Consider the following 13,253-nt stretch of genomic DNA (forward strand, 5'->3'; position numbering starts at 1 on the left):
GAGCCGCCTGTCTGTGTCCTCAGGGAAAGACCACGTGTGCCGGTTCATTGGCTGCGGCCGGAACGAGAAGTTTAACTACGTGGTGATGCAGCTCCAGGTGAGTCCGCGTGGCCCACGCATCCTCCCTCCAGTCACCCAGGGGCGTGGGCTGCCACTCCTGTGGGGGCAGTGGGGAAGGGAGACTGCGGCCCCGGGAGAAGGGGGAGTGGGCACAGCCTGGGGAGCGAGGCTTGGCAGAGTGCCCAGTGATGGTGGGTGGCACAGTGGTGGTGTGTGAGGTGGCCGCTGAGCAAGGCTGCCCCCCCCCCGCCCCCAGGGCCGGAACCTGGCGGACCTGCGCCGCAGCCAGCCGCGAGGCACCTTCACGCTGAGCACCACGCTGCGGCTGGGCAAGCAGATCCTGGAGTCCATCGAGGCCATCCACTCCGTGGGCTTCCTGCACCGAGACATCAAGCCGGTGAGGGCTGCCCTGCCCCACACCCTCCCTCTCGGGGCCCCTGGCTTCTCCTCCATCCCAAGCCCCACCTCTGCCTCTTACCTGCCTCGCAGGAGCACACAGCCCTGTCCATCCTGGGCCATGCCCGTGCCCTCTCCTGTACTCTCCCTTTCCTTCGCCCCCGACCTGAAAAGTCCTTGAACTAGAAAGGTGAAGCGCGGGGAAGCACGGGGGCATTGAGGGACGGGGACCAGGGCTGGGCCTTTGTCAAGAACTCCAAGTAGCTAAGTTTGTGACATCTTGGCTCTTGGCTGAGAAAAGTGTCATTCTTAAGGGGTGAAAGCGGGGGCTCGGAAAGGGTGGTTGAACGGCCCAAGGTCACAGAGCAAGAGCACTGTAGGTGCCCTACTCCTTAGTTAGACTAAGCCTCCCTGTCCTACTGGGGAGCCCCAAGGATTTAGAGGCAGGCAGACCTTGTTTCAGCTGTCAGCTCAGCCATCAGTGGCCCCTAAGCTCCTCGGCCTTCATTTTCCCATCTCTAAAACGGGGAGGATCCCCCCGGCCCCTCAGATGAGGTGCTGTGCCGGCTGCAGGCTGGCGCTTTACTCTTGTGTGAGGGTAGGTGGGCCGAGGGTCCCCCACCCTGTTTCCCGGAGCCCCATGAGGTGAGCCAGGCAGGGGCGGAGCCCAGCTCACACTGCTGTCTTCCTGCAGTCGAACTTCGCCATGGGCCGGCTGCCGTCCACCTACAGGAAGTGCTACATGCTGGACTTCGGGCTGGCCCGGCAGTACACCAACACCACGGGGGACGTTCGGCCCGTGAGTACCGCCTCACAGCCGTCCTGGCCTCCTGGGGACCTCACCCGGCTTCCCTGTCGCCGCCTGACCAGGCCCGGCTGGTGTTGGGTACCAGCAGCTCCCCACTCTGGGTCCACACCTGGCCATCCCCTCGCTCCCTCAGCCTGGGCTCTGGATGGCTGCCACACCCACACTCTGTGATCTGTCTGCCCCCTCTGGTCAAGGATGGACACGGGCAGGAGGCAGGTTTAGGACTGAGGTTGGAGTGTCAGGTTTGCTCCTGACCAGGCCAAGGTGACGGGAGGGGGATGCCTGGGGAGGCAGTCACGGTTCGTGTAGGCAGAGGTGGGCGTGGTGAGCAGGGCTGGGCAGGGCCAAGGTCGGGGCAGCAGGTGAGGGTCCTGGTGGTGTTCTCTCCTCTGCAGCCTCGGAACGTGGCCGGGTTTCGGGGGACTGTTCGGTACGCCTCGGTCAACGCCCACAAGAACCGGGTGAGTGGCAGAGCCAGGCCTGAGGGGCGTCGGGCAGTAAGGTCAGGGGCAGAGTGTGCTGCTGGGGGAGAGGGTGGGGTGGGCAGCTCTGCAGGTGCGGAGAGAAGGGTGGGGCCGGGGCTGGAGGCTGCCATCCCAGCGACCCCAATTGGAGGAAGGTTCTGCCTGCGACTTTCCCTTCTTCCTTGTTTGTGGGGCTCCTCTCCTCTCCGTTCCCAACACACATCTCTGTGGGGTGAGAAAGCATATAGAAGTTTTTAAAAAACAGATATGTTTTTATTGATTTCAGAGAGGAAGGGAGAGGGAGAGAGAGATAGAAACATCCATGATGAGAGAGAATCATCGATCGGCTGCCTCCTGCACGCCCCCCACTGGGGATCAAGCCCGAAACCTGGGCATGTGAAACCTGGACCAGGAATTGAACCGTGACCTCCTGGTTCATGGGTCGACACTCAACCACTGAACCACCCTAGCCAGACAGCACACACAGAAGTTTTGACTGTGATTCTCTGTGGGCTGGCCGATCGGGGAGAGAGCCATGGCTTCAGGGAGACCTCAGTTGTGCCCATAGACGCCTGGGTGTCAGGCCTCCTTGACTGAAGTGCCTCAGTGGAGGGTCAGCCTCCTGCTCCCAGGGAAGGACCTGAGGGCTGTGGGTAACGCCCCCCCATCTCTCCACCCCCAGGAGATGGGCCGCCACGATGACCTGTGGTCCCTCTTCTACATGTTGGTGGAGTTTGCGGTGGGGCAGCTGCCCTGGAGGAAGATCAAGGACAAGGTGAGGCCTGCGCAGCTGGGTCTGAGGCGGCGGGTGGGGGTGGGGCAGCCGGGGCTCCATCTCCCTGTGCCTCTCGCCTCCAGGAGCAGGTAGGGATGATCAAGGAGAAGTATGAGCACCGGATGCTGCTGAAGCACATGCCCTCTGAGTTCCACCTGTTCCTGGACCACATCGCCAGCCTCGACTACTTCACCAAGCCCGATTACCAGGTGGGGGAGCCTGCCACCCGCCTGCGTCCCCGGACACCTCTCTGTGGGCGACCGTGGCCAGCAGCACCCTCCTGCGGAGGCCCGCGCCCCTGCCGGCGTGGCCCTGACCGTCTCCCCCTGGTCCTCCAACTGCACGAAACTGTTTTGCACTCTCATGAACAGTAGGCATAGCTAAGATTTATCAAGAGCTTACCCTGTTTTCCGTGCTTTTTGTGCATTTATTTAAGTTTCAAAACAAGGCTTTGGTGATCATTGTGTGTTCCTTATGTCACTGTTTCAGCATTCAACAATTAAGCCAAGTGCTTTCAAGCACTTTACACCAAATCTCTGCAGGAGTCCAAGTGGGGTGACTGTGCCCATGTCACAGATGGGGAAACTGAGGCCTGGTAGCCTGGGTAGGAGCAGGGCTGGCCTCAGGCACATCGGACTTCAAGTCCAGTGCTCTTTCCAAGGCGCCACCCCACGCCCCTGTAGGACCCATGACCCTGATCAGAGAGTGGGGAAAACAGCTGAGCACAGAGCCCTGGTTGCTGGCAGAGATGCCACACTTGGGCAGTAGGAGGCCATACTGTCCCCCCCTTGCTTCCCCGCACCCAGTTCTTAGCTCAGCCTCATGGGGTCCCCCAGACCTAACGGCTGAGAGCACACCCTGTGCTGGGCCCTGTGCTGGCGGCTACAGTGTAGAGTTGGCAGGTGGGTGTGAAGGTGGAGCCCATGCACTGTGCCCAACCAAGGGAGCTGTGTGGTGGGGGACCCAGGAAGGCCTCCGAGAGGAGAGGCGGGCGGGAGGCATTGCAGCAGGAAGCTGCCCGTGCACACCCCTGACCCCAGGTGGTGGGTTGGGGAACTACAGTGGTTTGGAGCTGCTGTGGCTTCTGCTGAGATGCTGGAAATAGCTGAGGAGTCTGGAGCGGTCACAGGGGGCAGGTCTCAGGGGGCTTAAACCAAGATGATAATTTGCATGCTGATCTGCATATTGTGTGCATGTTTTCACTCAAAAATCAATGTGCCCTTCTCCTTCCAATGCCTCCTCTTGGCCCTCCCTGCCCTGGAAGGCCCCTCTCTCCCCACTGCAATCCCGCAACTGCCCTCCTCCCGGGAGCCCAGGGTCACCTCTCTGTCCTCCCGCCACCCCCGCCCCTGCAGCTGATCATGTCGGTGTTTGAGAACAGCATGAAGGAGAGGGGCATCGCGGAGAACGAGGCCTTCGACTGGGAGAAGGCTGGCACGGACGCGCTCCTGTCCACGAGCACCTCCACCCCGCCCCAGCAGAACACGCGGCAGACGGCAGCCATGTTCGGGTGAGTCTGGGAGGGGCGATGGCTGGGGGGCCGTATGGCCTCTGCCCAGAGCTGCCTGCTCTCTCCTCTTCCCACCTGGGCACACCTGGCCGCCTCTCCTATTCTTGGTGCTCAACAGCGGGGTTCAAGTCCCAGGAAGTTCTGCCACATCTGCACCCTCAGTCGGGTGCAGCGTTAGGGCCTCATTTGGGGCTGCTGACCTCAGGGGGGACCAGGAAGCCCCAGTGAGACTGCGGAGCCCACAGTGTCATTTCTCCCGCTCACGGGTGTTCACTCCGGGAACATGTCGGAGGCCCGCCCCGCCCCCCGGGGTGCAGAGGTAAACCCTGAGGCTCCCAGTGGAGTTGAGGGTATTTGTAATGGTGGGGAGCCATGTCAGCACCTGTGACAAGCACAAGGAGAAGGTGGCCATGTCCCCCCACCCCCAGGGAGAGGCAGGCAAGGCTCCGGGCACACCTGTGGGAAGGGGACTCCGCAGGACTTGTCAGCACGTTATGGTGCTCAGATCTATAAAGACGTCGCTCAGATGACTTCACAGTGATCCTTCTCTTTAGACCCACTCCTGGACTAAAGCAAGCCAAGCAGCGAACGCAGTGGGAATCCGGCTGGGCCTGCCTGGGAAGCAGCTGGGTTTTTCTCTCTTTTTATATATTTTTACTGATTTCAGAGATGAAGGGAGAGAGGGAGAGCGAGATAGAAACATCAATGATGAAAGAGAATCATTGATCAGCTGCCTCCTGCATGCCCCACACTGGGGATTGAGCCTGCAACCCGGGCATGTGCCCTGACCAGGAATCGAACCGTGACCTCCTGGTTCACAGGTTGACGCTCAACCACTGAGCCAGGCCGGCCGGGCGGGATCTCTTAAACAGAGCGAGGTGGTTGTGCCCGTCCGGACAGCCCCATCTCACAACCCTCTGGCCTCAGAGGTTTTGTGAGCCGGGGTGGTGACGGGCCGAGGGCTACCCTCACCCCTGCGGGGGCCTCCCCGGTGCCCATGCCCATGCCCATCTGGCAGTGATCTCCAGGGCCAGTGCTGGCAGGAGAGGGCACCCATGCCAGCCTTGCCCATCACCCCTCCTGGCCTCTCCAGGGTGGTCAACGTGACGCCGGTGCCTGGAGACCTGCTCCGGGAGAACACGGAGGACGTGCTGCAGGGCGAGCACCTGAGCGACCAGGAGAACGCACCCCCAATCCTGCCTGGGCGGCTCCCCGAGGGGCTGGGCCCCGGCCCCCTTCTCGCCCCCCACCCCGGGGGCCCCGAAGCTGAAGTCTGGGAGGAGACAGATGTCAACAGGAACAAACTCCGGATCAACATCGGCAAAGTAACTGCAGCCAGGGGGCAGGGCATGGCGACCTTCTCAGCCCGCGGGCCCCTCCCCGTCCTCTGAGGCCCTCTCCCCACCACAGGCATGCCCCCCCCCATCTCAGGATCACTGCACCCTGGGGCTCCCCCTCCCTGTCTCCTTCACCCCGAGAAACCACCTGCCCCGCAGCCGCCTTGTCAGCCCCGCTCACGGACTCCCCTCTCCTGCAGACCCCCTGCGTGGCGGAAGAGGAGCAGAACCGAGGGGTGGGGGTCCCCAGCTCTCCGGTGCGAGCCCCTCCAGACTCACCGACAACCCCCGTGCGGTCTCTGCGCTACCGGAGGGTCAACAGCCCAGAGTCGGAGAGGCTCTCCACTGCGGACGGGCGGGCGGAGCTACACGAGAGGAGGTGGGTCTGGGACCTGGGGAGGGTCCAGGGCACTGGCTCCCTCCGCCCCAGCGCTGGGCTGGAGGAAAGGTCAGGTTCAGGCAGAGGCGGGGGTGAGGGTTGGGGGGGTTGCGGGGCGGGAGGGCGGGGGCTCAGAGTGCAGAGAGGCTTGTACCTGGTCTTCAGCCGGACCCAGTCCGTGCCGGGCCCAGCGCTGGCGGTTGGAGCTCAGAGGAGCCGAGGTGGTGACGGCCAGCAGGGCCCGCGGGTCCGGCGGGCGGAGGAGCGCTGTCCCGCCCTCCGGGGCCCGGGCCGGGTAGGACCTCACCCCCCAGCAGAGCCGAGGCCTTCTCTGCTCCAGGAAGGGGTGTCTACCCCAGGCCCAGCTCCGGAGAGAGGGCCTTCCCACACCCAGTGCGCGGCCCCTCCTCCGGATTCTGCCCCAAACCACACCCCACCTCTGGGCTGGGCACCGCGCTCCTCTGCGGTGCGGAGACCCGACAGGGAGCTCCGTCCCAGTCCCCGTGCTGACGCCAGGACAGAGGGCTGATGCGGACGTCTTCAGGGAGCCGGCAGTCTCACGCTCACGCTCACGCTCACACACACTCACACTCACACACGCTCACAGTCACATTCTCACACTCACATTCTCACACTCATGCTCATGCTCACATTCTCACACTCACGCTCACACACACTCACACTCACACACTCACACACGCTCACACTCACACGCTCACACACACTCACACTCACGTTCACTCGCTGGCCTCATTTTCACCAGGGTAGCCTGGAGAGTTCCAGAACAGGGAGGAAGGAGGGAGGGCGGTTTGGAAGGGACATGATGGAGCAGAGAGGCGGGCAGCCCTGCAGAGCCAATGGTGGGCAAGAGTGAGCCTGTTTCAGGACGGTGGGCAAGGAGAGGGGTGAGGAGAGGTTTCTCCGGAAGCGAGTTTTCAGGATCTCATAGGCAGGGCAGAAGGTTTGGGTGGGCCCCGGGGTACTGGGGAGCAGGGGAAAGTCTGAAGCAGATGGGATTGGGGTTCCCCTGTCCCCCCTCAGTTCCCACGCCCCTCCTCACCCCTGCTCTTCAGCCCCCTCTTCCTTGGGCACCCCCTCTCCTCTGTGTCCCTGGAAACAAAGTGTCTCAGGGAAGGAAGGACAGCAGCCATCTACATGGGACTCTCAGTGTCAGGCCCTGGGCGGCTCCCTCAGGGTGTTTTTATTCTAACAAAATGGATTTATTAGCAAATCCATAAAAATAGTGTGTACAGTCAGAGTGGGCAGGTCCTACGTCGGCCGGCAGCAGTATGTTGGGAAAGCCCACAGGGGGCTGCGACCTGCACCCCTCCCCCTCCCCTCCCTGCCGATGTGGGGGAGGATGAGCCAGCCCCTTGCCCGCAGGCCGAGGGCCAAGCCTCCCCGCCCAGGGCCAAGCCTCCCCAGTTGGCATTTGGGAGGGGACTGTTCTTCCTTTTGTAGTGGCCTGTCCTTCACTCACTGTCAGCCAGGAGTCCCCCACGCTGGGGCCGTGCACCCCTGGATGACAACCTCGGGAAGTAATGTGAGGGTCTCAGCACAGTCTAAGCCTTAGGCTCTAAGGTAACAGTGAGGGCTGTCCCAAGGCAGGTCCGTGCCCCAGTGTGAGCAGTCAGACGGGCCCGTCCCTGCCTGGCAGAGCTCACAGCCCCTGGGAGGCAGGTACGTAAACACGGGCTCTGTGCTGAGAGGGGGCACAGGGAGCACCGGGCTCTGTGCTGAGAGGGGGCACAGGGAGCACCGGGCTCTGTGCTGAGAGGGGGCACAAGGAGCACCGGGCTCTGTGCTGAGAGGGGGCACAGGGAGCACCGGGCTCTGTGCTGAGAGGGGGCACAGGGAGCACCGGGCTCTGTGCTGAGAGGGGGCACAGGGAGCACAGGGAGCACCGGGAGGGCAACTATCCACCAAGGAGGATGGAGAGGCTCCAAACCGGTGACATCTGAGCCGGGATGGACAGCACAGGGTGGAAGGACAGGCCTTGTGGAGGGAACAGCATGCGCAAAGGCACAGAGGCATGAGCGTGTGGGCCATTTGGGGAAAGCGTGTGAACCTGAGGTGGGTCTGGCAGAGGAATGGAAAACGGGGCCTGAGTCTGGCGGTCGAGGGCCTTGGCGCCACACTAAGGAATGTGGACTTTTCCTCGGGGCTGGGAGCCCCTGGAGTTGTTAGAGGTGGTGAAACCCGCCAGGCAGGGCTGCAGGGTGGGAGTAGAAGAGGCTAGAAAAACCATCTGCAAACCCAAGGGCCAGGCGTCGGCCCGGGATGCAGCAGGAGGGAGCGCCTGGTGGGTGTGAGCACTGGACAGGCAGCCGGAAAGCTGGCTTAGGAAGATGAAGGTTCCTGGGGTGTCTGGGAGAGCATGCCTGAGCACAGGAAGCGGGCTTTAGTTCCTGTACGCTACATTCCTGGAACACAGTAAGCATGTCGAACGAATGCATGAGTGAATGAATGGGAGCTTTACTGGGAGTGAGGGCAGAGGGTGACAACCCAGGAGGTGACGGGGCCGCTCCCAGGGTGGGAGAGGTGCCGTGGTCAGGAGGGTCCAGACGTCGCGGGCCACCCTGCCACCTGTGTGGAGCCCTGGGGGCTCCAGAGAGGCCGGCACTGAGCCCCACCCGGCTGGCTTTGCAGGTCACGAATGGATCTGCCCGGCTCGCCCTCGCGCCAGGCCTGCTCCTCGCAGCCGGCCCAGATGCTGTCAGTGGACACGGGCCAGGCCGACCGGCAGGCCAGCGGCCGCATGGACGTGTCAGCCTCCGTGGAACAGGAGGCCCTGAGCAACGCCTTCCGCTCGGTGCCGCTGGCCGAGGAGGAGGACTTCGACAGCAAGGAGTGGGTCATCATTGACAAGGAGACAGAGCTCAAGGACTTCCCACCGGGGGCCGAGCCCAGCACATCGGGCACCACGGACGAGGAGCCGGAGGAGCTGCGGCCGCTGCCCGAGGAGGGCGAGGAGCGGCGGCGGCCAGGGCCAGAGCCCAGCGCCCGGCCCCGGGGACGCTGCATGCAGACGCTGGCCGAGGAGGACCTGCGACAGACACCGTGCCAGTTCCCGCCACCCCAGCTGAGCCAGGCCGATGGGCGGTCAGAGACCTCGCAGCCCCCCACGCCCGGCAGCCCTTCCCACTCACCCTTGCACTCCGGACCCCGCCCTCGACGGAGAGAGTCGGATCCCACTGGCCCTCAGAGGCAGGTAAGGTTGGGTTTGCACCCCACACCCCTCCCCTGGACACCCACAGTCTTGGCAGGAGAGCCAGAGTGCAAGGGCTCTCCCGACCAGCCGTCAACAGTTCATGCGTTGATGCAGGCAGACAGGTTCCAGGGTGTGACATTCTGCGTGGGGGGCAGACGGGGCTTCCGAGAGGAAGTGCCCTCCAAGTTCTGAGTTGAGTCTTGCGTTATGGGCTGAGTCACCAGGTGACAGAGCAGGAGAAAGGCCTCCCAGGCCAAGTGGCCAGCATGTGCCAAGGCCCAGAGGAGGCCATCAGAAAGCTCTGTGCTGGTTGCATGTTGTAACAGGGAGGCTGCGAGGCGGGCCCTGGGCCCTGTCCTGGAGGGCCTTGGGGCTAAGCTAAGGGGTTGGAGCTCGATCCGAAAGCTGGGTAAGCCACCGGCGTCTTTTAGACAGGGGTGTGACAGGATACATTGGGCCTTCTGAATGAGCCCTCTGGCTGCTGTGTGGAAGGTGGGTCGGAGGCCACAGAACTCACAGCAGAAAGGCCACGTGCAGGCACCAGCAGGGGAGCGCCCTGGTGGCTCGGACCCGGGTGGGAGCTCTGGGTGTGGGTCAGGTGGACGTAGCCAAGAGGTGTTGGGCTGTGACAGGCTGGAGGGGGTCTCGGCTGATGCCCGGCATTCTGGCTGGACGGCGGTGCCGTCACGGAATGGTTTGAAGGGAACATGGACTGAGATTTGGACACAGGGACCTTGTGGTTCTGTGGGCTGTCCACATGGAGGCCTCAGAGCTCAGGAGAGATTTCAGCTGGAGACAGGATTTGGGAGTCATGGAAGCCACAGAAGTGGGTGATGTCACCCAAGACCCTGAGTGGGGTGGGGAGAACCAAGGCTGAGGGCAGAGCCAGGAAACACTCAGCCCAGCAGGGGGCCAGGTGTGGGGGTCTGAGAGGGAAGGGGTTTGGAGAAGGACTAAGAGGGGCCAAAGCTGGGAGGAGCGCCCGAGAGAGGAGTCCTGGAGACCAGGGAAGGGGTGGCTGAGGGGGTGAGGGCAGCAGGGAGGGCAGGGAGGTTTCTGTGCTTGGGGCGGGCTCCATGCGGGAGGTGAGCCCTGAGAGCCAGGAGGAACAGACAGTGTTAGGGGGGAACCGAGCCAGGGCAGGAGGGACCCTGGACTGGGCACAGGGGCGGGCATGTTGGGGGCCCTGGGAGGACCCGGTTAGGCTGCAGCGGCACCTTCTCGTATGGGAGGACTGAGGGACAAGGCTGGAAGGACAGGGGTGGGGGTGGCCAAATCGCGAATGGCCGGCTGAGGATGCGCAGCCGAAGGCCACTGGCCGGGCCTGGCTTCTCTGTGTGGGGAAGAGCTGACCTCTGTCTGATCCAGAAAGTGGCGCCAACTCTTACCGGGTGCCGAGCGGGGCCCGTGTTCTCTCAGAGGCTGGGAGAGCCCCGGAGGGGGTGCCGGGGCTCAGGGGCTGTGCCGCGGTTCACTCGGTCACCTTATCCCTTTATTGTGCCACATTGGAGACGTGCACCCGGAGATGGGACCGTGCGGGGCCAGGGCCAGTTCTGCTTCGTGCTCAGATCCGGAGGCCCGGCCCCGGAGCATGCGGCGCCCTGAAGAAGGGCAGGCAGGGCTGTATTCAGCCCCATCCCTGTGTCTAGCAGAGGGGACTCTGAGTCAAGGTCCAGAGGAGTGTGCACCTGGCCTTGCCCGGGACTCTGGAGAACTGGGGGCTCAAAAAGAGGGTTCCGTGAGCCCCCACCCAGAGAGGTCTTAGCCCGTGTGGGAGGCTCGACCGGGGCAGTGTGTCCAGCACGACTGTGCTGCTGCCCTGAGCATCGTCCCCTGGGACCAGCACTGGGGAAGCAGTAGGAGCAAGATCTGTTTGGGACTCCGTCACTGCCCTCTCACTTATTCACTTATTCGCTCATTCGTTTGTTCATTCCACACCTCCTGGGCATCTACTCTAGGCCGGGTACCCGAGGCATCAGAGGTCATATGCACAATAGGTTGTGCCCACAGGAAGCACGAAGTCTAGGGAGGAGCCAGTCTGGGGCAGAGAGAAAGCCCAGAATTAGTCAGGAGGCCTGGATGCTGGGCCTGGGCTCGGCCAGTCCCTTCCTGGCGACTGTGTGCCAGTTGGCCTCAGAGTCAGCTGTCTGGGAGGCTCTTCTCACTTCAGACTCCCACGCGTGTCCTGGGAGTCATCCTCCCACTGGGGAACTCTGGCCAGGGGGGTGAGGAGGGAGGTTTGCGGGAGCAGGTCCAGGCCTGCTGTGCAGTCAGCCAGCCAGTCTTGGGCTCCGTTTCTGCTCGTCCCGTGAGCGATGGCTTATGTGTCTAGAGGGGTGTTGGGTGACTGCAGGCCTTGGTTTCCTGACAGAAGAGAGGTTGGTCAGCATTCTGCACATGTGCGTGTGCATTTCTGTGTCGGCTCAGCTCTGGGGTGCGACAGTGTGTCCATCGTGTGCACATGTGCGTGGGGGCACAGCAGCGCGCCCGTGTGAGGTCGGGAGTGGATCTGCGAGTGTGTAGAGAACCACAGAAGCCTGGAAGGCGACTGACACTCACAGTGACAGTTCCAATGGCAATAACAGTGGCTGTCGCTGCTCTCAGCACTTCCCCACTGTGCATGTGTATTCCCCACAGCAATACGGCGAACGGGCAGCCCCCACGGAAAAGTAAGGCAAGGAGGCTCGGAGGAGCTGTCGTTAGCCCAGGGTCACCAGCTGGTAAGTGGCAGAGCCGGGATCTGAATCCAGGCAGCTGGCTCCAAGGTCCTGCTCTCGGCCACTCAGTGTGAGGCCTGTGTGTTTAGGAGAGGAGCAAGCACAGGCCTGAGAGAGCAGATGGCTCGGGTGGGGTCAGAGAGTCAGACTGGTGTGTGTGTGTGTGTGTGTCTATGTGTGTGTATGTGTGTGTGTATGTGTGTGTATGTGTGTGTATGTGTGTGTGTGTGTGTGTGTGTGTGTGTGTTTTGCACGCACTGGCTGGGCCATAACAGCAGGTGTGCCCACAGGGCGTGGCATGGTTAACCAAGTATTTCAGTTCAGGGTGAAGCTGAGACCTTCCTTGGTCAAGGGGATGGAAAGAGGGAAAATGGACGGGCATATTTTTCCTTTTTTTTTTTTTTTTTGTCTGTAGAGAGTCCTGAGCTTGACTTTGTGGGGGCTCCCACACCTGGCTGCAGCTGGAATTACAGTTGGTGGTACTCCCTCCCTCCCCCCACCCCCAACTAGGTTGAATGCTTAGGGCAGGCAGGAAGTCTCTATAGCAGCGGTTCTCAGCCTGTGGGTCGCGACCCCTTTGGGGGTTGAATGACCCTTTCACAGGGGTCGCCTAAGACCATCGGAAAACACTTATATAATTACATATTGCTTTTGTGATTAATCACTATGCTTTAATTATGTTCAATTTGTAACAATGAAAATACATCTTGCATATCAGAGATTTACATTACAATTCATAACAGTAGCAAAATTACAGTTATGAAGTAGCAACGAAAATAATTTTATGGTTGGGGGTCACCACCACATGAGGAGCTGTATTAAAGGGTCTCGGCATGAGGAAGGTTGAGAACCACTGCTCTATAGACACTCTGCGCAAGGAATCCCTCCCTCCCAGACCTAGCTTGTCTGCGCAGTCTCCTCATAGCAGCAGTCCTTAAAGATATAGGCACCTGTAACTCTGTCGCCTGCCCCCGTGAGGAGCAGGGACGCGGATACTGTGGGCCTGGCACACGTTTAGACCAGGCCCCCAGGAGTGGCTGGTGTGCGTGCCATGATACTTTCGCTGCTTTTCCTTACACACACCTGGGTTCTTCGCTGGGAATTCAAGGTGCGAATTGGAAGTGGCTGGGAAAGCGAGGGCAGAGGGGAGAGTGTCGGTCAGCGTGTGATTTGGGGGTCGGTCAGCGTGTGATTTGGGGGCGGATGTTTGCCAGGTCGTCTCTGGCTGATAACACAGCAGTCAGCATGCCCGGAGCCCATGGACATTTGCTGGCTCCACGAGGACATTGCCTTGCCAAGTGCCAGGCAGTTCACAGGGGCCAAGGGACGAAGGCAAACAATGTGGCTTTCAGAGCTCGCAGTCAAGAGGGGTGGGGTGGGTGGGTGGGGTGCAGCGTGTAGACCTGAGGTTCTGAGGTTCATGATCAAGGGCCCGGGAGGCACAGAGAGCTCTTCTTTGCCAGGAACAAGGAGACTGCCTGGCAAACGGGAGGGTCTCCCAGCGGGGATGCTCCAGCTGCGGATGGAGACAGTCGCAGGTGGCACTGGCCGGAAGGGCAGGAGCATGCTGGAGTGAACCCCCGGCAGCGGACCAAA

General features: G+C 61.7%; 1 protein-coding gene across 1 annotated transcript in view; it reads left to right on the forward strand.

Annotated features, from left to right (window-relative positions):
- Positions 1-13,253, forward strand: part of TTBK1 (tau tubulin kinase 1) — a 35,521-nt gene that overhangs the window by 5,123 nt on the left and 17,145 nt on the right. Inside the window, exons 3-12 of the mRNA XM_023764132.1 lie at positions 24-97; positions 317-457; positions 1,151-1,255; positions 1,660-1,725; positions 2,411-2,503; positions 2,587-2,712; positions 3,859-4,013; positions 5,107-5,338; positions 5,551-5,729; positions 8,379-8,940. Coding sequence (XP_023619900.1) covers positions 24-97; positions 317-457; positions 1,151-1,255; positions 1,660-1,725; positions 2,411-2,503; positions 2,587-2,712; positions 3,859-4,013; positions 5,107-5,338; positions 5,551-5,729; positions 8,379-8,940 — 1,733 coding nt within the window. The remainder of the gene's footprint in view (positions 1-23; positions 98-316; positions 458-1,150; positions 1,256-1,659; positions 1,726-2,410; positions 2,504-2,586; positions 2,713-3,858; positions 4,014-5,106; positions 5,339-5,550; positions 5,730-8,378; positions 8,941-13,253) is intronic.

This window comes from Myotis lucifugus, unplaced genomic scaffold (genome assembly GCF_000147115.1).
Source record: "Myotis lucifugus unplaced genomic scaffold, Myoluc2.0 scaffold_318, whole genome shotgun sequence".
In the NCBI taxonomy this organism is placed as follows: Eukaryota; Metazoa; Chordata; class Mammalia; order Chiroptera; family Vespertilionidae; genus Myotis; species Myotis lucifugus.